This window comes from Thermobia domestica, chromosome 8, assembly GCF_964235325.1.
Source record: "Thermobia domestica chromosome 8, izTheDome1.hap1.1, whole genome shotgun sequence".
NCBI lineage: Eukaryota > Metazoa > Arthropoda > Insecta > Zygentoma > Lepismatidae > Thermobia > Thermobia domestica.
The window spans coordinates 251,112,769-251,137,422 of NC_137461.1; the positions used below are offsets into that span (position 1 = coordinate 251,112,769).

General features: G+C 36.1%; 1 protein-coding gene across 8 annotated transcripts in view; it reads left to right on the forward strand.

Annotated features, from left to right (window-relative positions):
* pum (pumilio) overlaps positions 1-24,654 on the forward strand; it is a 344,999-nt gene that overhangs the window by 297,028 nt on the left and 23,317 nt on the right. For 6 of the 8 annotated variants that reach the window (XM_081769606.1, XM_081769605.1, XM_081769608.1 and 3 more), the window contains 4 exons: positions 3,451-3,576; positions 7,972-8,097; positions 10,586-10,705; positions 22,220-22,502. In XM_081769606.1, the coding sequence (XP_081625732.1) occupies positions 3,451-3,576; positions 7,972-8,097; positions 10,586-10,705; positions 22,220-22,502 (655 nt within the window). The remainder of the gene's footprint in view (positions 1-3,450; positions 3,577-7,971; positions 8,098-10,585; positions 10,706-22,219; positions 22,503-24,654) is intronic. The other 2 variants (XM_081769609.1, XM_081769610.1) reach the window with 2 other exon arrangements.

Below are 24,654 nucleotides of genomic sequence, written 5' to 3' on the forward strand. Positions count from 1 at the left end.
AGAAAGTTATGAAACAATGTACTGTAATATTTTCCTCTCAACTGAACAAAAAGAAACTAGAGTTGCTGGAACGTTAAAAAAAAAAAAAAAAGAAAGAAAAAAAATATCAGTTACTTCCTTACACATACACTTGTTTATGTATGAGATTTTCAAACATGATCAAAAGAAACATTGCACTATAAGTGGATCCAAGATAGTTGGTTTGAAAACGTTTTAGAGGATATGTAAATATTGATGAAAAGGCTACAGATATAAAATCTCAGTCCGGTAATTTATTTGTCCCTCTTTGCATGTCCGAAGATCAGATGAGAAACCCTATCTCCAGTAAACATACTTCTATGACGACACACAATTTATGAATTATTTTATATTGATTTGAATGGATTGAAGGGGATACATCTCAAGTACGAAATTTTTCAAAAATCCTTCCCAGGTTTCAATTCATTAGCTTTGTAAAGGTAAGATATTGTAAAGTATTCAACAGACGGTAAAGTTTTATGAAAGAACTGCATTCTTTCGTCCTGAGACCTAGAATGGATGTTCATCCGGAATTCCGCGATAACTGCAGAAATCTGTTATATCTCCACACTTATGTCACCTGACCCTGGTAAATTTGAGTCTTCTGCGACCAATCTACGATATATCTAAATGCAAAAGCGGAATGAAGAGTTTCACTTTCGTACAGGAAGTGTACGTTAACCGTAATCGCCAGTGGAAACAGCTGTAGACGGAAGAACATCTACACTATGCTTACATAGGTACCGTCCGTCGCACAGGCACAACAAGGGGTCCATATACTCAGCTCGTACACATTAACTTCAAGGTTAGTCGTACCCACATTAACTTTGAGGGCCTGGTGGGTCTCAGTGCTTTCAGACTTGGCCGTTATGTCGCTTCACCATCCTGAACACGTGGAAGATGGCATTGAAAATGTGTTCAGTAGCATTGAATCACGTGGTAGCCAGCCGGTTGAGAATCAACTCAGAATTCCAGTCCGTGTCTTGATTCTCATTCAGATTGTGCACAGTTGAAAGCCAGTAGAGTAGGGCTGTAGATAAATCATATTTTGAAGGACCTCAGTATTGTAAATTGTAATACATACATCTGCAAGAACCTTCGTTTTTTTCTTCAGATTTGTCTTAACGTTCTCTCTAATTCGGTCAGCCGCCTCTTCGCTTGTCCTCGGCCAAGCACTTCGCAATAAAGCCGCTACACTGACTTCAGAAATTTTGCATGCCACTTCTTGAAGTCAAGGACACGTAGAAATCTTTTGACACAAGCTGTTAGTCTTTCCAGCTCGGCACATCACGGCGTTCATTGTGCAGTGTTGACATGTGAAACTATAAGATTGCTGTGCAGTACCAACTTTATTTTAATTCTGAAGTGAATTGGAATGTGGGAAGGACATCCGGAAAATTCGTATCTGATTCGTACATCACAACCCTGTACTGGTCTCTCCATCTACTCTGTAGATCTGTGGAAATGGAAGTTTAAATCAACTGCTTGATTGTACCGTAGAACTTTTTCAATTCTTCCGTATTTTCAAACCACATTAAAGGGGCACGGTGCCTCAATGGTAGGGGATTCGCTTTGACGTGTCCCTGGTTCTATTCCACCCCATATGAATTTGTAATGGACAACATCGTACTCGTGAGAGTTCTGCCGTTTTCTCCTACATTCTTATTCCACCCTGTCATAATCACTAGTTTCTTTTAGCCTATAGAGTACATAGACCGTGAGATGTAAAATTAATTTTATTCCATTACGAATAATCGCATTTGCGTAATGAAGAGTCTACTAATAGTCAGCTATTTTTTCATAGCATTACTTCCAAGAATAAGTGCTTGTTATTGTAGCTCTTCCAAAAATTATGCACCAAGTCGCAAAGAACAGATAGCATGACTTTTTACTGATATTGATGGATTTTATAAAATGAAGGTGTTTAATGGTTTATTTCCACACGTAACGAATCTGCGTTTCATCCATCATGCATGTGAGAAATCTGTTCGTTCATTCAAAAGTTTGTGTAATGTAGCTGTCTGTAAATCTCAACTGTTTGTCGCTTTGTGTGAGATTAACATTTGGGATACCCATTTTGAACGAATATGTATATAAAATGTGTCCAATTTCTTCGTCAAGTTCCGGTCGTTGATCATGTATCAGTGTATTAGGCACTTTTTAATTATCTGTAATAGTTTGAGAAGGCTAGCTTCCATTTCATTTTCACAGGATGTTGTTCCCCCGTTTAAACTTTCGACTTTCTAAATCATAAGACACAACAGACATGTCCTCCCAAATTCTGACATTGCTGTTTATTTTGCTTGAAGACAATTCTCTATTTCGTAAGTATGTGTTGTGCGGTTAAGTATAGCTGACGGATCACCAAAAGCTCCACGTGTTGTAAACAAAACGAAGGGAAGGGTTATTCGTCGCTGTGAAGTATTCTTTCACGCTGTTTCTAGGCAACTAAGGTTACTTACTGCTCTCTTCTGTCAAATATTCTAAGTACTTTTTTAATCATCGTTACAAATCGTATCATTACGGTTATAGAACAGACATTAAACGTTCTAAGTTTGTCGCCCTTTGCAACAGAACACGATCTGCTTTGTCCAGCTGTCTTGTCAGACACCATCTTTTCTTTAACTGCACAGAAGTAATTACTCTCTATTCGACAGACTCAGTTTTGATGCTGATTGTTTTGATCAATCTAGCTCCTACAACGAAAAAACTCAATACTGTTGAGAGATGGAATTATGCGTGCGACCTGAAACACACCCGCCAATTACTAATGAAATAAGTATCTTACCTGAAATAGGAATAGGTAGGGCTTTGAACGTAATGTATTGTATGCATGGTGCTTTGTAGAATTGTAAAAGTGATACTTGAGTTTTGTCGACGAGTTTGTGTAGTACCGTCGTAGTCCATAAGATGAAACACGGAGGAAGTACTTATAAAATGACACTGTTATTCTGTTGTATTGCAGTTATCGAAACCTTCGTGCAATGAAATGAGGGAAAGAAAAAATAATCCGTAGTAATGACACCATTAAAGGAACACAATTGGAACTAGAAGCCATAAATGTAGCGACTATGTGAATTGTTTCATATACTGTTTTTGCAGTTTTCTTCGCTTTCCTTATCTAGCATAATCCAAAAAAAAAAATTGTTCATTGTTTGGAAAGATACATATATACGGAAGCTATAAATTAATTAAAAAATTAAGAACCTAATTGTTCAGTAAGGCCCATCAAGACCCTCGTTATTTCTTCCAGTTAAATTCTTTGTAAAATATCATGTACTGTGTGTAAATAATGTCGAATGGTGTCTACTTTTCGTGGAATTTTGTTTCTTGTATATATTGTGTATGCTTGCATGCAATGGCATGATTTTATTTTTAAAGAAAGATAATTGGTGCTGGTATATAACAAATTTTCGCTATGGCTTCATTCAGGTAACAACATGAGGCTATTAAGTAATCAGCCGCAACAGATCCAGACCCCTCCAGCTTCTATATACAATGGGAATCAACAACCATCCTTGTACAGTTCATCAGCATCTAATGGAGGAACAGTTGGAGGTATGGTGATTTTCTGACATGCAGAGTCCTTTGATTTTTAAGTACATTTAACAGGGCATTTTTCTTTCACGTTTATGTATATTTTGGGTATGTAATGTGCTGTGCATTTTTATTCTAGCATGATTTTCCCCCCTTTTCATTGTGAGCGTGTATAAAGGTAGTTTTAAAATATGGTTGAATTTGAAAATACTTGTTTGAATTCCCCGTGTACGTTTTTGAATCCTTAATGGGACGACAGGAATACATAAGATTGTGTAAATGTTCCTATTTAAATTGAGATCACTAACATGTATTATAAACTGTTTCCGAGATCCTTCCCAGTACATATTTAATAGCAGGTACGCTCATGTCCAAAATGATTGTCACGTATGTATAACTGTCTTCTTGTAAGAATATAATTCGATAATGATTTTGCAGGATACATTTAATACTGATACTATGTGTATAATCGGGAAATGTATATTTGTGGTAAATTTCATAGGAAAAATACGAAAATTAGAATGAGTAAAACAAAATGTTGCTAAATGGACAAGAAAGTTTATTTTTGTTTTATTGTTCTTATTTACTGCTCTTTTGACATGAAATTTGCCACATACATGTCTTTGCCGATTATACCATACACATACTAACATTATAAGAAATATCTGGCGAATTCGTTATCAAATTATATTTTTAGAACAACGTATTTATAGACAAGCGACAATAATTTTGGACATGAGTGTACATAGGGAAGAATAAATAAAAACTTAACAGCGGCGAAAAGGTGATGAACATTGTCACGAATACATCGGAAATTAATATCTATAGATATATTCCAAAAATTAGTTGCAATCTGAAAATTTCGGATTATTTAAACATTCGAGAAAATATTTTGCCGAAGATCTTAGAGATAGTTCTCAACACTTAAGCTTGTCAGAGTACGACCCTCGTTCCTGTTTGAAAGAAGAAAAAAATGCGCCTTTTACTGTCACGAGGAGAGGGTAATAGATAAGTAGTCTGTCCTCTTTTTTATATATATATATATATATATATATATATATATATATATATATATATATATATATATATATATATATATTTATTTATTTAATTTGAACATTAAAAAGTAAATTAGACTGAATAATGACTTTAAGGGCATTCAGTGTAGGATCAAATTCCTACTTTAAAATATCTTTAGGTTAGGTTCAAAGTACATGCGTATGTAGATAGGTAAATCATTTCGCATTTGGCTCTGAAAGATAGAGCCTATGAATAATTGTTTGTGATACTAATATCGATTTATTAAACTGAATCTTAATTGTTAACGAGAACAGAATTTTTTAAGGTTGTGTAACTACTTCGGTCAAAAATGAAAACTAGCAATTAGTTAGTTTCTTTTCATAGTTTTATGTAACAATGAGGGTAAGCACTGTGAAGAATGCTTATGAATACAATTGGTTCTAGTGGCTCTTACTAGTGATTGTTTAAAGCTACTTTAAGTTCCATGTATACACTGCTACAAACAGATCTCTTCACTATATTTTTTCTTCAAGTTACCGCGTATATTCTTGTGATGTAGTTACTGCCTTTCGTTATGGCATCTTATGTACATAGAATGGCATAACTCTTATCATGTGCATCTGAAAAGATAGGAAAATTTTAAGATTGATATAGACAGTGGATTTTGAGTTTATGGAACTGGATTCATTTGTTTTGGATTTTTGATCCTGTTAACTTCACCCCACATTTATGGAAAGAAATAATTAAGATATGTATTACATCTAATAAATGACTACAATCTGTCTCTTTGCCTGATATTTCTATAGTTTTACGGACAGTTTACAAGACAATGCATAAGATTTAAGAATTCAGGCGATTTCCTCTCTGATTCTTAATTCTAGTTCTTCAAGTCTGGAACTACGTGTCTACTGTGCTGTTTAAGGTGGCACCAGAAAGAGAAACTATACGCTGAATTATCAGACATATCTTGCTATACAATATCAGTGTTTTAAGAGGCCTAATCACTGCAAAATTAAAATACCGCTTTTTACAGTAATTATGTGGTATCTTCAAATAGATAAAAGGTAATTAAAATTGGAATAAAAGCGTCGTAGACAATATTATTTTGCGTGAGGTAGCGTTATCACTAGTCATCTAGTAGCATTTCGTTTGCTGCCATTTAAAAACGCAAAAATGAATGATTTTCTAAAGGCTGGAAATCGAAAGCAGATAAATGAGTCGTGATAACGGTATCTCATGTAAAATAATATTGTCTAGGGTGCTCTTGTTCCACTTTTCGATTATTTTTTAGCTATTGAAAGATATCACATAATCACTGTGAGCGGTATTTCAATTTCGTCGTGATGGGATCTCTTAACTCGTGCTCTGCGTTCCGAACAAAGGTGCACATTGCTATCGGGCACCACGCGTGTTTAACGGTGAAAGTTGCTGGAGGGTCTGTACTTTAATTGGATAAAACGTTGAGAACCCCTTTGTGGCTATGTGGATAGCTTGCGTACCCTCGGTGCGGGAGACCCGGGTTCGAATCCTAGTGGGAAATCATGTGGTTGGCCCTCACGATAAGTTGTAGGCCCACATTTCATAGAATATCGCAGCTGAAGGGAATGTAATATCAAATCAGATTAAGCGAATGAAACGGAAATTTAATGCTGAACACGTTGAAAGAAGCATTGCTTCGAGCTGAACTGAACATCATGGACTTCTGAGTAACCATACAAAAAATGAAAAGAAATGGAAGTTGTTTGAAATAGGTAGTTTTCAATCTAAAGTGGTGGAATTTTTTCAATCGCACCAGCCGTCAGCAGATAGCAAAAGCGTATAGATTTTCACCTTAACTATCCCATGATATCTAAACGTCAGGAGATGAGGAGCTGGGTTTTATGATATGAAATGCTGCTGTCTTTTCACCACAGTTCCAAATTGAGAGGTAAAATAAAGTTGTATTGTGTATAATCCTTCTTAGTTCATACAGAATTTAATTTAATTGGGCTTCGCAATTCCAACATGCAAAACTGGATGTCACAGAATTAGAGTAAAACTTAACTTTTTCATTGTCGACTATGAATATATAATAAAACCTGGATTACCTGGACTCTTAGTTCCGGTGTAATTTGGCGCAAAAAATTACAAAATTATTTCCTCTTAGACATTCATATAAAATTATCATTAAGGACATCGTTACAAAACACACTTTTGCTGGTGACTGAAAAAGTGAAGCTTCCTGTGCATTTTTCTCAATTTCAAATGGAGTAGATCACATCTGGCTGCAATTCGAAGAGAACTACACTCTTTCTAATTTACGAAACGGTGTATACAGTGAAACCTCCGTTAATGGACACGTTCCATAACGAACACCATAATACGGAAAGATCATTTTGCATGGACAAAAATTATTATTACGGAACAGAGCTCGCTCTTTTAAGATGAACAGTTCTTACTAGTGACGTTAAAATTCGACTAATTCATTAAAGTAGTGTGTTCGAATAATTTTAACAGCACTAGTACATACGTACGTCCGTAGTTCGAGAGTAAATCTACGATGAAGTCCAGTAGACAGGAAGTCTTTCCACGACAAAGTGTCTTTTGTCATAAATCAGTGACCTTATGAATCCCGACACCAAAACAATTCCAAGCTGAACTACAAATTGTTATCTGTCTACAATAAATTTTCCGGTGAGAATCCTGAAAAACATTGCATAAGTAAAAACAATCGTTGAAAGTCAGTCGTGTGGCCATTAAATTCTAAGGGACACTTCTTCCTTTCCCTGATAAATTTGTTCCTCTTTCCATTGGGGCTTGCAGCGTCGAAAATAAAGAACTTCATATACTTGTCGACGAAGAATAGTCTCCTTTCACTGTTTCGAAAATCAGTAATATCAGCACAGTACAGTATTCCGTATTAGCGTATATTTCGATTTACAACTAATATATGTACTGTATGCTACAAGCAATCACCGCCTGAGGTATGGGTAATTTAAATTTGGTATTCTCTCTGAAACGGATATCTCTCATTTATGGACAGGTAAATCATGTCCCATCGATGTCCTTAATCAGACTTCACTATATTCAAATAATCCTCCATGCTAAATTGACGAAATAAGTTGTGTACGCTGGTACATACCTTTGCTGGCTAGTATTTTATATGAGGTGAATGTTAAAAGCAATTTGTATTTTTTAAAATATTCGCAAAAAGTAGTTGTTGTAAGTTGTTAGCTAACTTTCATCCACAGATATTACCCTAAATTACCTGAATGTTATCCTTTTGTAAATGAATTTACCTTGCGCCTCAATTGTATATGAATCCTCTGCTTGTGTGTACATATTTATCCATGACCAGATTAATAACTAGCACATTGAGTATGTTCCCTGTTAACGGCAACTGTCACTCCCTCGTAGGCCTGCAGTCCTCTAGTCTGGGTGGTGGGTTCAGCTCTCTCGGGCTGCAGCAGAATAACAGCCTTGGCTATGGGAACAGCACATTGGGCACCATTGGTTCACCTGCGCTCGGATCTCTCAGTACAGGTAGCTATTAAATTCATGTATGTGTGTATATACATATAAATTACTATGTATATTTTATAGTAATGAAAGTGTGTGTATATTGTTAACTATTTTATGATTAGTTTCATCTAATAATGTTGTGAAAGAACAAAATGTAAATATATATTTCTGATGTAATGACTAATTCCTGAAATAGTATTTAGTGGCGTTTGTGGAACATAAACTGTGACATAGAAACATGAAAACTTTGATATCCTAGGCTTTTCTGTACAATGATTGCCTTTCGCTTGAGCTTTATGATTAGTTTTCTTACGTCTTAGAAATTTTTATCTTGAAATTATCCCTCTGATAAATATTAGATTATTTCTCGTTTTTTCATAATCTCAGGTAAAGCAATTATCGCAAAATATACTCTTAACAAAGTAGTGATCACAATGCAATTCAAACTGATAATTAGAGAGAGGAATATAAAAACCGACCTTCAGTGGTATCATTTCCGTTGTCTTCTTAACAGTTTTATTTGGATAAACATAGTGAAATCAGAGAATCATGCGTCAAATCAAACAGCATTAGAATTTTATCGGTTTTTATAAAATAATAATCGTTTTGGTTTAAAATATCGATACCGAATAGAAGGTACTTTTACAAAGGAAAGTTCATTTCTCAGATTCTGAATTTCCTTGTATTTGTCGGAAACCGAGATCACAAATACTTTCCCAGTGCTTTTTCCCTTTGCATTTGCTTCTTTGCATAGTTCTTCCTTTGGTGTAAGTTTCTTCCTGTGTTTAAATACGTAGTCTTTCCTGAAAGACCTGAAAAGGAAAAGTATGTTTTTGTCTTATATTAAATGGAACGTGTGTTAGTTTGGACACATTCACATTTTCTCGTAAAGGAAAGAGCAGAGGGCCAAATGAAAGTGATCGTTTTCATTATTTTATATTGTGTCGTTTGTAACTACATTTATCATCGACATTACCTTGTTTTAAGTTTTCGAATTTCAAGTCCTTTCAGTAACCTTATACAATCTTGTTTTCATTTCTGAATATACTAGTTCATTAAAAGCAACTTCAGTATTCAATGCCAAACATCATTAATGCATTCTACAAATTTTCAATGTTTTATTTTCTGTTTTGTACCCCTTTAACATTGCGTGCTTTCGTAGTTGCTATTAATTTCTTTCAGCAAATTGTATGTGACTAATTGATCGTGCTAATATCAAAAGATAAATCTTGGGATATTTCACAAAAAATCTACAGTACTTCAAATTATATAAATTCCTTTTCTGTGAACCTGTGCTTTTATACAGTTGCCTTGAACATAGTCCGTTAAGAGCAGTAGGTAACTAGAATGTAAATATTTATAGTAACTAAAATATACTATATTATAGTGTTGTTTTTCTTTTGTTCAAACTTTAGTTAATGTAAATTACCAAATAATATAAACTAACTTTGAATTTATGAGACTAAGATTATTAACATTATCAGTAATATATAACATTCATAGCACAGTTCTAGTACTTTCAATTCATAATTTTTGAAGTGTTGACGTGAGTGGAATGAGTACTTTGCGAGGTTTCCGGAAGTTGACATTCTTGTATTTACCAGTGAGTATAAATGTATTCAAAAATGAATTTCAGGGCCACGTAGATTTCAATTTTTTTTAAACTATTATTATTTTGGAGCATTTGATTATTAGCGAATTAGTATTTGCGAAACTACGAACTTTAGAAGAAATTTATCTCTGCGTACAAAATTTGAACTTAAGGAAATAACATTAAATCTGATTTCAAAGATGAAATCTTTGGGCAGACAGTAAATTGCTATTAGATTCAAACCTCTTTAATTTTTGCTTCTTTGTAAAAAGTATTTCTTCCTTAAACGTTTTTGTTTCACGCAAGAAATGTCTTACTTCCAATACTGTTCGCCGTGCACTTCACAGTTTATTTTTAATGTAGATTCAAACCTCATCTGTCCATATTATTCGAACAATTAAATAAAGTGAAATACTTCCAATCATTCAATTCGGACTGGTAAAATTGAGTTTGGCATGAGACATATTTAACCGGTGTGAGGTAAAGTAATTAAACATTAAACAGATTTATACAGGGCTGTCACTCACGAAATAATACTGAATATTGAATCGTCTTTCACTCCTTGGATTAAAGTGTAAAAAGACATTAACATATCATTAGCTGACAATTACTATAAAACTATCGTACGACGAAAATTAAGAGGATAGAAAGAACACTAAATGGGTAAGAATATGTTGTCGTTCCATTTGAATTATAAACATTAACGTTTTCGTTAGAAAAGGCCTCTATGATGCACAAGAATGTGTTTTTGTAGTGAACACGTGATAATACAAAACTATACAAATGTCAGAAGATTCAGTGCAACATGATGATTTGGGAAACCTGATTTCTTCGATATGGAACGACGTCCGTAGTGGTTGTAATGCTTTTGGTGCTTAAGCCATGCAGTTCTATTCTGAATATAACTTCTGCTTTCAGGGTTAGGTTTGAGCACCAATAGCTCAGGGAGAAGAGATTCTTTTGACAGGAACACATCAGCTTTTTCACCATCATTAGATTATAGTAGAGGGAAGTGGCCTCAAAATTACGGTGCATTGGGTAAGTACTGTTCGCGATCAACTTCAATTAGAATTTAACAAAATTATTGAAATTCGTATTGCTCTTTCTAAATTGTAGTTAGCGCTAAGATATTGTAGGTAGACGTTGTTTTTGTGATGGTAGTCTCTTACAGTAATAGAGGCTTGCATTTATTTATTTAATAGTGTATATAATAATAATTTATTTTATAATCAATGTTTTAAACATTGGCTTAAATGACCAAAAATGTTCAGTTTAGTCTTGGAATAACATCATATCCCTCAGGTTTCCGTTCTGCACATAGAGTTGAGGCCTTATAAAAACCTTACTGTCGAGGGACTTTCGTGAAGTATTGAAACACAGCATTCCGCTCAGAATAAAAATTTGGAAGGTTTTATGTTATTCCACATGACAACTTGAAGCTCATTTGCCAAAATTGGTATATGACAGCAACAGCAGCAGTTTTTTTGTAGTTTTCTTTAAATTAAAAAGGGTCGTTTTGAATCCAACTATTCCGTTTTTGTAAATATTCAATATATTCTATAACACACTCGAATGCTCACCCTATTAAAGGCAGTTCCGTATGTTTTGGGTTATGGAGAAACATAATTGGTTAAGTACAGCAATAGGAAAACGTTTAAGGACACCAGGCATATGAGTCCATTTCACATTTTAGTAACAAGACTAATTATCAGTGCAGTAAGTCTTGAAACCAGTTAGTGTTTTTTCCACTTCATTCAGGTGGTTTAATGCCATTGGAATGTAGGTATGCCTGTTCCAAATTTTGAGTCGTTCCGATTGGAAATAGTTGCACTTTCGTGTTTTGAGTGTTATTAATACGATGTACAACGAGTTTTTCATTAGCATTTGAGTCAGTACGTTTGAAAAAAGCAACCGATAGTATCATGAGTATAAAACAGGAAACTCATTTTAATTGTGAGTTCATGACTAGCTTGAGCCGATCGTTGGTGGATACCAGTCAGTGTACACTAGTTGCAGTCTGAAAGTGGGAGGTGGCATTTTAGGTTCAGCACATGATGAAAGAGTTTGCTAAGAGTCAGCTATAGTGCATTAAATAGGACAAGAGCAACCAGTATGCTACTTGTAGTTGCACTGATTACCGAAGCAAGATTTTACAGAAATACAGAAGCAAGGATAACAGACAGATAAACTTCTACGAAATGATCATGGTTGCGTAATTCGCAAGAATGCCAAGTTCACATCAAAGAATAGCGAATTTATTAAAACCAAATTAGTACAGTGCTAAACGCCAATTGGGTTAAAATTAGTATCTTGAACATAATATTCATCAATACCTGTACGTCTGACAATTGAGTACAAGGTCTTAACTGATGCAAAATCATATACTAGCTTTCGAAATCTGCGGAATTAAGTAGTTTTGGAAGTTTGCCTTGATACTGACGCGTTTCACTGCTTTGTCAATCATGGTATGGTTAACGATCTGTAGTAGTTCTTGCCTACTGTCTAGCAAACAACGCTCAACCATTTGCCACCAAAATTTTAACAGAAATGAAATGTAATCTCTAATTTTACGTCCCGCGATTATGCCGGCTAGCTGAAGGAGACTGTGATGATGATGAATGAAGAAAGTGGGAAGAAACGGAAAAACCCCGAGGAAACCCACGCACACGGTGTTTGTTCACCACAAAGCTCAGTTGAACTGGGATCGAACCAAGGACCCCATGCACCAAAGTGAACGGTCTACTATTTGGCCACTGCGGCCCTCAAAATATTAACGGATAAGAGATCCACTAGATATTATCGTTACGTGGATGGCATGTTTTTCTGCATTCAAAAATACCATTGAACACACAAATCACGATTCAATTGCATTTGTAAGACACCAAATTTGCTTCAAGAATTTATAAATGAGCCACCACAAGAAAGAAGTACATTTATGCTGCCTCGGTGATTACGATGACAAATGTGATTTTTATTTTATTTTTATAGTGCTAACAAACTCCATTCAGTTAGAATTATTTAGAAGAAATTGAGTACTTATATTATTTACACTAAAAGAATAAAACAAAAGAGCTTACTGTAAATCACTCTTGCTATTAACAACCGGTAAATACGTAAAATTGAAGTGCCATTTTATCAAAAGTAACGAGAAACTGACATTTAATAAATACAATATTAATATGACAAACCTTTTTAAAGACACAAATCAAAAGTAACTTAGAAAAACCATGAACTGATTAGATAACCTATTATATTGCATCCCTGCAGATAACAACCGAAAACTTCACAGAAGTCGAGGTTCTGTTTTTCGAAAGGCAAAATGGAGATAAAAGTTTTCCTATTAATTTTCATTTTTAAAATCCAAAATTAATATCGAGCAATGAAATATGGTTATCATTGTTAGATAATACCATCTCCACAATAAAACCAAGCACATAGTTTAAAAAGAAAGGAAACTCCTAATTTCTTAAAGCAATTCTTACAGTGCTAGTTGTAAAACCTTCGTAGTGCTTTCCTAAATTTTAAAATAGTAATTCTGTTTCAGTGATTATTCACTCGAAATGTTGAAATGTAGTTTTATTTACATACAGGACATAGCATCGCAAGAACTGTTACTCGTTCTTCATCCATAGTGCTATAATGAAGGCAATATTAGTCATGATCTTTTTATGCCAGTATAAAAAGTAAATAATTGCTCCGTAGGTTTTTAACTATTTATAATAAAGATATGTCAGTTTTCTTGGTGTGCAACTTCCTTCTTGAATAATTACTGTCGATTTTCCTTCGGAAAAAATGTCACTTCGTAAGTTATGGTTGTAGGATTGATAGTGTCGTTTGCGTAATTACTGTTGCTGTTAAGGTACAAATGTGGCCACGTTCAAATGTGTAGAAGTAAACCAATTGTTTTCACTTTAATTTGTGTATATATGTAAGTAGTGTGATAGTTGTGCTTTGTAATTTAATTAGCCAAATTATAAGCTACGAAAATATTGTAAATATGTACATATGTATGTTTCTAATTGAATGGAATGATACCTACATTTATTATGATTGTAAATATACGATTTTCATCAGGGTTAACTAGAAGTGTTGTGCGATCCAGGAAAAACCTTGATTTTAATTCCAATGGGAACTTGTATAAGACGTAGTGAAGGTCATTATTATTTGTCGAAGAAATGTGGTTTTGTATGATGTTTAAATAACGACATTCCTTATTGTGTCTGATCCAAATTACAATTAACATTCCATGTTTTTTAAGGTATTATGTTATTTGTGTACAGAGCATGGAGACTTGACTTAACATTGTACGTGTAGTAAATTACGTTCAATTTACGTATGAAAATTTACCCCTACAGTATACAGTCCAGCCCCATATTTCTTCATGCTGTTGCGCAGCCTGCAATGTCTGATTCTGTGATGTAACCCTGCTTCCTTCATATAATTGCTTGAGTTCCATTATTCTGAGAGTATTAGGATTCAAAATTCCTTTCGTTTTCAAAATTTAGTTGTAGGGGATGAACTGTTTCAGGAAAGAGCAGCTTTGAAAAGTTTACGTTATACTTCTCACCCAAGATAATGGTTTTATTCATTTCCGCTTTGTCCGGTGTTATCTAAAAGACAGTTCCAGGATGGGTTTGAAACAGGTGGGCAAAGTAATCATATTCGTCTGGCTTCAGACGGCCCCCTGCCATTTTTATCTATGGATCTACAGTAGATCCAGTGTATATTCCACTCTAAGCCTGCCAATGTTCAAGATTTGCGGAATTGTAGACGCGGTGGTCTCAGTGACTAGGGATCAGGTAACTTGTATGTGACAAGAAATTAACTACTGTTTGACGTCTGCCTCGCTGCAACAAGTGCTCATGTTAAGTTATTTTGACCTTCCCTGTATCCAGTAATGTGCGAAATGTGTTTTTGTTTTACAGTCTGTATAAAATAAATTATTGAAGTTGCTCCCTTGAAACACCTGGTGTGTAAATGATACATGAGGTTCAGTTGAAAATCATAACCTCGCTCACGGTAAGAACAGACCACCACCTAAGCTTGTTGCCATTCCGTAGCGTTTTCTCAAGAAACGTCCCAAAGTTCAGAATTCCATTTACTCGTTCTATACGAGTAGTCCGCAACGTATGCTGTTATTCCAGTGCAATTAAAATCTAAAATAGTGCGTAATGATCAAATTTTTAACTAAGTGATAAAGAGGAAAAAGTGAATCAGTCTGTAAGTAAGTAGGCAACAAAATATCGTGCTTCGGAAAGGGCAGAGCGATCATTGACGATGAACTTTGCAGTTTCTGATTTGTGATGGATAAGAAACATCGATAACAGCAGACGGATTGTGTTATACGATAATTAACTGTCAATTAACACGATAATTCATACATTTTTCCGACACTTGAAATCAGTGAAATCAGTCCTCAAACGAACCCTGTCATGTTTTGTTTGATATCGTGGCTCACCATTCGTCCAAGTCCTTAGGAGGTTAACATCGCTTGTCAAGTGTCATTTCTTGTCTGTTTTTCACCTGGGGGAACCGCGAGAAGTGTCATAGAGTCAGGTCATAACTGAAGTTTTATTCCAGTACTGATCAAATATTAAAAACAAACTTTGGAGCGTTATCGTGAAGCTTTGACATTTCTACACAAGCAATCCTCGGTATCCTAGCTACCTCTAAATTGTTTATTTCCTTAACGCAGTTAGCTCTAATATTCCTCTCTACGACCATACTCTTTTTTTATTGATACGAATTTTTTAATATCAACGGGGTTGTCCTTATCTTTGAACACTCACACTCTGCTCTGAGTCTTGGCTGGAGCCACGTTTACTCACTTGTCAATACTTTTCACATAGGCAGGATTTCAGTTTTTCACCATTTCACAGCACCGTAAACTACGAGTCTATCAAGTTATGTGACATCCAGAAGGTAGAAAGCTTTCTAACTTGAAGGCGATTTCGCAAAATGGAACGAAGTAACGTATCATTAATGCCCAAAGACATCTCTAGTTGGGATTAAGCCACACGTCTGACTGTCTTTAGCATTTGTCGTACTGCAGCAATGTCTCCGTTAGTCACAGATGAAGATAATTCAACCTGATTTTGGAGCGTCCTCCAAGCCAAACTTTCCTCTTTGAAACTCTTGGTACCACTTTTAAATATTGCTGTAGGATTAGAACAATCCCTGTACAAAATTGTACCGCAAACTTGTCCAGTATTCAGTTCTCGACCATGATAGTACTACCTCTTCACTAACATCGCTGAACAGACACTGAATCTGTGACTTAAACATCCACAGAGCAGCTTGGGATTTGTCTAAACATGCGCCAACTGACTGATGGTCCATGTCATTCTATTGGAAAATTTTCCAAGATTTATTTGAATATGTTAAAATGGGAAAATAACTGGAAATAATAATAAATCAGGACCAAATATTTCAGACTTCCCATACTAATGTAGAGGAATACTTTTAAGTGTCAAGATACAACTTGTAGGGCTTGTAGGAGAACTTGTAGGGCTTCCCGCATAAGTCGTAGTTGCATTATTTGCTTTCGAAATGCGTATTCTCAAATTTGAATGAAAGTATCTCTATGAAGGATAGTAGGTTCTAATATTCGTAACTTCGGTATAGCGATTAAAAGACCGTATCTCTAGTGGAGCGTGATGTACTGCCTAATGTGCCATAAATACTGGAACAAAGAAAAGTGAAAGGTAATTTAATTTGCCCAAAGGATATGAAGTATACATGGTCTGACAATAGTTTGCATCAATCCTATTTCAAAATGTCCGTTAGCACGCATACAGGAACGAAGTCTTGTAGACCACTCGTCTGTTGCAGCACTCACTTATTCCAGAAAAAAATCGACACTGCACCCAATAAAAAGTGCTTTAAAGTGTCAACTTTGGGTTGATTCTTGCAGGAATGCCCTCAAGCACTGACCACAGTTTACAAACCAGGGAATTAAGGTCAGGGTTTGTGGAGAGCTAGTGCTCCAGCCACTCCTGAATTGATCTGGCCTTGTGGGCAGAAGCAGAATCATGATTGGAAGTCCATTGGAGTGTTCTGACCAGGATAGTGGTCAAGTTCTCTGTAGGCTCCGGCACACTGTTTTGGTATACCCAAGCACGATTTTTAATGTCATCTTCCCACAAAAATGGAAGTGTGGGGCCAGCATAGCCCACTCCTCATCACACAAATGACTCATGCGTTATAGTGACGTCTGGAGTTTTGGAATCTTGGCCATGACTTCCCGAGATGATGAGGCGTACACCTTATAATTTTGGCGATTGAAACTCTTCGATTTTAAAGTTCTCATCGGTGAGGAGAAGTTTTCTGTTTCCATTTGCTTGCTTACCGCTGATCAGGCTTTTACATTTACACTTCTTCTGCTCCTTGAGATGTGGTTTCAGAAAGTACCTTGACCGTCCGTAAGCTCGAAGACCCAAAGTCGTTTCTGAGTAGCATTAACGTTTTTGGCGTGGAGATGTTCATGATGATTTTAATTTCCGCAATATAAACTTAAAATCGTTATATTTTATGCTGTTTTTCTTTCATAATTTGACGATTGAAAAATGAGGATCATAAATTTCACTAGAATTACTATTAAAGTTCATAAGTTATAATGTTTTTTCCTCCTGTGTTCATGTTACATTATTACTGTAACAAAAAATCACTTTATTTATTCCATATTCATAGTTGTTTTTCAAGATTATGTCACAAAAATTATTATGTAGCTGCGGTATTATAAACATGTCTGTTTGCTGCATTGGGCATCTTTTGGTGCAAACTTTTCGTATTACTATTAACTCTCGTTAAGGTTAATAGTAGGTTTAGATTCATCTTAATTACTGTAAACAAAACAGCCAGAGTAGTATGTTATACTAATAATCATTTTTATGTAATTAATATTACTATTATTATTATTATTTATCGCCTCTACTTTAAGAAGGGAGTATCTACGAGCCCCTTTCGAAAATTCTTAACGAGAATACGAGAACGGTGTAACAGTCCATTCATGCATGCATGCGTCATAAATTTAGTACTTTTTAAACTATATTTTAGATACAGTAAGGTACAAGAGCAACGATTTTTTTTTCTTCGAAATTAATTTGTTTATGAAATCCTGGTAAACTGAGTTTTCGTTTTCTCTTTTTCTCCACTTTCGGAAAAATTTCGCTTAATTCTAACTCGTATTGCCGCTATGACGTTAGCAGGCACACTAATGTGCACATTGCTTTACAAACAAAAAATGAAGAATGAATGTGAGATGCGACGTGAATGAACAAAATTGTGTGGTAGAGATAAATCGTAAAGCTCATTGATTGATTGTAAACTTAGCTCTCTTGCTTAGCCAAGAGTGTTACTACTTGCATTGCAAAAGTGCGTAAAGCTTATTTTATGGGATAACGCCCATTGTTTACCTTTAACACTTTAAGTGCTGTGTACATATATTTTGTTCACACCTGGTCCAAATGGGTATGTATTACGCATATTTTACGTATTATTATTCAGTAGGCTACCGAACGGTACTGGATTTGATTTTGAGACTTGCTTGTGTTAAAACGCTATTTTGCTCGACCAAATGCATACTAGTATGAAAAGTGACTTACCATATCTGAAGAATGAAATAACAGGGAAAATAAATTTAAAAAAAAATAAAATTTAATCTAAATTATGTATTGAAAATAATAATATAAGCAAAATACAAAATTTTCATTCGTCATACTGAAATTCGAAGTTTGTTAAAAATGAAATGTTTCAACACATTAATAGGTAAAATAGAAGGAGCTTAAAAATAATTTCTCGATTCTCAAAACTACGTTATGTTCGTATTCATTACAGCGACATTTTACTGTTATCTGAACTTAGCACCAGTTAATACAAATATTACAGTATAGTGGCCAAACTTGTAACATATTTGACTATGATACAGAATAGCATGGATATATATTCTTTCATCGGATTACCTTTGATAAGGATGACAGCTTTTTAAAAGCATTTTTAATTTTTTAAAGTTCTTTACTTGATGTACGCTATCTCGGTCAACTACTGTATAATCATTCGGTCATTGCCGTGGCGAATTTTGTAGTTTTTCGCATGGGACCGCTATAATAATTTTGTAGATGAATGAAAAAAATAAATAAATAAAGTGTAAAATTATTGGACCGTCACCACAAAATCCTTCGAAGGGGTTCCGTCGATCCTTTCTAATAGCCAAGTTTCGCCAAGAGCGGACGAATGACCTCTGAAGGAAGTAACGAAACAGACATGTAGGCCGCATGCTGCTTATGCGATTATAAACACGTATGAAATACTTATGTTTCAGCCATGTATCTGGAATTTAAGTTAGCTTCAGAACGTGTGAGAAAGTGTAAAACGTAAGATGTCGAGGAGTTGGCAAGTTTTCTAGTTTAAAAGACTCTTGGTCCTCTTTGGATGACACCATGCCGCATTAAATGAAATGCAAGGTAACGCAAACGTCGAAGACACGATCTGTATTCCTTCAATGTGTTATTTATATGAACACCCTAGAAAAATCAGTATTATAATAATATTAACTGCTATTAGTGAGCTTACGAGGGTGAGTTATAACTTACTATCCCAACCCAGATCAGAGTTACATCTGGAGAAGATTGTAATATTGTGGAAGAAACCAACAAATTTGCGATGCAGTATTTTCGTTTTCGTGGGTACACTATCGTATCGATCCCATGATTCATAAACTATAATTAGTTATTTGAAAACTATGGTTTGGTATTGTATTCAGTATCTCGAAGTACTTCGTACTGATGGTTTGCTTTTCATTGTTCTTATCAAACTATTACCTTGAGACATGTAGATTTTTCAAGTAGAGGCGTTGAAGTGTTCAGTCACCTATAACAACCATCCCTCCACTACACCAGTTGTGTTTTACAAAGCGACTCTCAATTCTTGATTTTTGATAGCGCACTCGTGCTGAAGAAGACCTTCTCTGCGGGTGTTTTATCATTAATGTGACGCGCATCTTCGTATAGTTCCATTAGGTTGTCCACTTCATAGAGTATGGGGATTTCGTAGTTTAAAGTATGGCATTGATTTTCATGTTGCTGCGAGCGCGATATAGCCTTTATTTTCCCTTGTAACAAAACTCAGCCTCAATCATGAATCCACGTGGATAACTTTCGATGCACTCACAAACGAAATTGCTTCATTTTGTATCGGCATTTCTGTAAGTAATTACTCAAACTTTTCCACAGTCAGGTATATCGATGCCTTGTCAACAGTGACTACAGATTTCGACCCATCTGCCGCCAGATGGTACTCGTATAGCTTTTCATTACACTGAATGATTGGTTTTCACTGCAGTAATATTCGCATTGTTGACCAGCTTGAAATGTACTTTTTTGTGAAGTAATGATAGCTGGTTAGGTGGAACGCACGGAACAGAATAGCACGCTGCATATCATTAGATTCTCCTATCCCGTCAATGCCTTAATTTCGTGCAATGTTGGTCGTACCAGCTGGGGTTCGGCTCAGATGCGTTTTAATCTGTGATAATCACTATGGCATTCACAATGGAACGTCCATCGGTAAATCCAGGTTCATGACACTTTTAACGTTGATGGAGAAGGTGAGCGTGCATCAGAAAGCGCTACAGTGTAGTTTTCGCAAAGTCGAGGCGATTCACTTTTCGCGCTATTAGAGTTAGAAGATTGCTACTATTTTATTAAGAGATGCATCAAACACTGTTGCTTCAGCTGTGCAACTAGAAGTTTCTACATCATACTGTACCCATTGCATTTCGTCTATATGTTAAGCCTGTTAGTCTGTAATAGTTTCCAATAATACTTAAAAATCGGTTATTTTTCGCACTGACTCTGATCTGGTGATAAATAATTTTATATAAAAGATATTAAATATTTTATCAATGAAGTGTGTAAAGTGGCTATATCACATACATACATTATACAGGGGCTAGACAAAAAAAAAAAATCTAAAATCACTTCATACAGGACATGTAAGTTTGGCCCTCCACTGTACAACACGTGTTGCGGTTGCCGATAGTTTTTTGTTTTCAATGTGTCATGTGGACCTTCCTCTTTCGTCAGCAGTAACCAGTTCACCTGTAAGTGTCGTGGTATGAAAGTAATGCGGTAAAATGGGCGACCTGACAGACTTGCAAAGAGGCATGATCGTTGGTGCCCGTCTGGTTGGAGCTTCAGTGGCAACAGTGGCGAACATTGTGGGGGCATCGAAAGGCACTGTGTCCAATGTCACGAGGGCATACACAATTCATGGGCAAACGACGTCTGCAAAACACAACAGTGGTCGAAAGACAATCCTGTCAGATGGGGATTGTAGTAGCTAAAAAGAAGACCACTGCAATGAAAATTACGTCTGAACTCAATTCCGGGCTACAGAACCAGGTTTCATCGAAAACAGTGCGACGGGAACTTCATAAAATGAAACTTCATGGCAGGGCCGCTATCGCCAAACCCTTGGTCACAGTAGTAAATGCGAAGAGGCGTATCAGTGGTGCAAGGACCACAAGGCTTGGACTCATGAGCAGTGGAAACACGTAATGTGGTCCGATAAATCGACCTTCACCTTGCTTCCAACAGCCGGTCGTGTTTACGTATGGAGAACACCGTCGCAGGCCTATGATACAGACTGTCTGCTCCCAACTGTAAAGCATGGTGGTGGTTCTGTTACAGTATAGGCAGTGATATCGTGGTTTTGTGCAGATCCCATCATAGCTCTGCATGGAATGATGAATGCTAAGGCGTATGAGGCCATTTGGGGGGACCAGGTTCTACCCATGGCCCAAATATTGTTCCCTGATGGTGATGGTATCTACCAAGATGATTTGGCACACTGTCACGCTGCAAATCGTGGTTTGAGGAGCATGACCAGGAGCTATCACACCTCCCCTGGGTCCCACAATCACCAGATCTGAACATCATTGAGCCATTGTGATCTGAGTTAGAAAGACGTGTTCGGTCTCATTACCCTCCACCAGCATCCCTTAAGGAACTGGAACATGTTGTGGAGGAACAATGGTACAAACTTCTACACACCACGATTCAGGAGCTGTATATGTCCATTCCACGTCTGATCGAAGCTGTTTTGGACGCACAAGGTGGTCCCACACTATACTAGGTATGATTTTCACTTTTACAAACGTTTCAGATTATTTTGCCCAACCCCTGTATATAAAGCGTGTTTAGTAATATCTCATACAAATAGTAGAGGGCACGGTGGCTCAGTGGTAGAGCGCTTACCTCTGGTACGTGGGGATCCCTGGTTTGATTCCCGGCCGAATAAGTTTGTAGTGGACAGTATTGTCGGGTGCTCCCGTTTCCTCCCATATTCTCGTTCCACCAATTCTTCCATCATTCACTTGCTCTAATCATCCTTTTCTCTTTAGGCTAAAGGGCATAATCGTGGGGCGTTAAAATGAAAGATTTCATTTTTTGTAGAAGTAGTAAGAGATTGTTCCTTAATTAATTAGTAATATTTAATGTAAAACAGTGTAGTCTGTCTCGAGCACGGATGTTCTTACACTTCCCATCTTCGTAGGAACCGTAACAGCTTCTCCAAGCCCATTGGGTCTTACATCAGGGTCTCTCACTCCACCTCCAAGCCTCTCCAGTAGTTCCTCAAACCTCCAGTTGGGGGCATTGATGTCAGGAAGCAGGGTAATGTCTGCCGCACCTGGAGCCGAAGCGACGAAGTTCCGAACGACTGGAAATCTAACAGCAAATGGTGTTTTTGGTTCCAGTAATTCCCTCTTTCCTAAGATCGGCCGAACCTCAGGGTTAGATAAACCACAAGGAAGAAGTCGGCTACTTGAGGACTTTAGGTAAGTATGAAATGTGTTTTTTCACACCTTTTCCTGGATCAGTCTACCATAAATTTAGCGATCCACAAAAATATATTAAATCATGTTTGTTATTATTGGACATACGAGGCTTTATATATATATATATATATATATATATATATATATATATATATATTGTAAAGTAGTTTCTCTGGTTTTTAGCGTTTTCGGTACATTTTTTGTACGTAATATCACAACAGACACTCAGTGTTATAACAAAAACAGTGGCATAATTTCAGAATTTGCTTGGGGGGGGGGCTCGCCGATATAAGTAGTGTTGAATGTTTTTCATTAGGTGAACCAATTATTAGCACTTGGAACGTATAACGGAACTTAACAGTAACAAAAATATATTTCAGATTGAGGTCCTCAATTGATAAACAATACAAGTCTACAGACACACACATTTATTTATTTCACGTTGATATGTGTTTTCAAGAAAAGCACTTCTAAACAAAAACATTCAGTAGTATATATATTTAAAAAAAAAAACTGTACTCGGAACGTTTTCCAATTTAGGTCAAGTTCACACTATTATAGCCCTGTTATCAGCAAAATGAGATGCTAGACTCCTTGGAATGTACTCACAGTTGCGTGTCTAATTCATGAAATGTTAGTAACAAAAGCTCTGAAAGAAGAAAAGTGAAATACAATATAAACCAGTTTGATGTAATTTCCGTACTGATTTATGCCTCTACAGTCTCGAGGATCATAATAATGTAATTTAATGTATTTGATTTTGCTACTTGCATAAGCACATTCAGGCAATAAATCACGCTGTATGAAATCTTACAGATTGGAAAACAAAACAAATTTAATTATAAACAAACCTTTTTACCATGTAGAAATACAAAAATTAACGTATAGAAAAATTACTCGTCTTTAATTTCCAATTAACAATACATTTGTGCAAAACGTAGGGAAAATAAATTGATCACATGATACTCTGCTGGGTTAGTGGCCGCAACTAACTGTATTATACTCTGTTTCAGGCAACCTGATAGGAAACTCCCCTACCTCCCACCACTTACCACTGCAGAAGGGGAAAGCAAGTCGTTGACCTTCACAGGGAGGGAAGCTTTTCTAACAGACACAGTCGTGTAAACTTTAAATTTGTATGTCAATTCGCTCGCACCTGATGTTGAGAAAGTACCGCTGTTCCTTTTAGCTATTAACCCCGTGTACCAAACAATTATTGTTTTTAATGTTTACATCTAAGAAAAGTATTGCTTATTATTTATGTACTAAAATTTACCCTACTGTAAAACATTTTATTGTCTTAACAAATATCAAAGACATTAAAATCAGTGAACTCAATCCGCTCATTATTTTGAACGAACGTGGAAGTTGATCCAAGTTAATACGTATAAGATAAGCATGACACGTTGCTTGTATGGAAAATACGTACTAAGCAGGGCCGTAACTTGTGTGGAGGACAGGGGGGCAACTGCCCCCCAGGGAACCTCCCAACCGTTAGAGAGGGCACATTTAAAAAAATTTTTCTCACTCCATACAGGATACGAACATGAAATTATAAATGAAGCATCAAACAGGTTCACTACATTACATAAACAAAAGAGCATACAAAAGGTAAATAACACAAAAATGAGTCGTGGGCCCATTTCAGTAAAAAAAAAATGTATACTATTAAGGGCCCTAGAAATAATATTTATTCGTATGACTTTAAGTTTTGACAATGTTGTCCCCTTAATTAATTTGTCATGTATGGAACAAGCCCAGGGGTGTAACTAATGGTGCCGCAGACCTTGCCGTGCGGCAGGGCCCGCAGGCTCCGGGAACCCATAAAGTGTAAGAGAAAGATGGTGAGGGCCCAGAAATTAGAACAAGAACTTTTTCTAGGGAGCCCAAATATGCGTATTAATGCTTCCTCCTCCCCCCTCCCGAAAAAATCTCAAGTTACGGCACTGGCACTAAGTCATAAAGTCCTATTCAAATAGCCTAGGAGAAATAGACTATTAAGTGGGCGAAGGTGAAGGCTTCTGGACAACGTAAAGCAGGATCTTGGAAGGATGGTTGATTACAAACATGGTACATTGACTTTTCTCAGGTTAATATCCAATGGAAAAGTTTGTTTCTGCTGTGATGAACCTTAGATATCTCTAATTCAAAG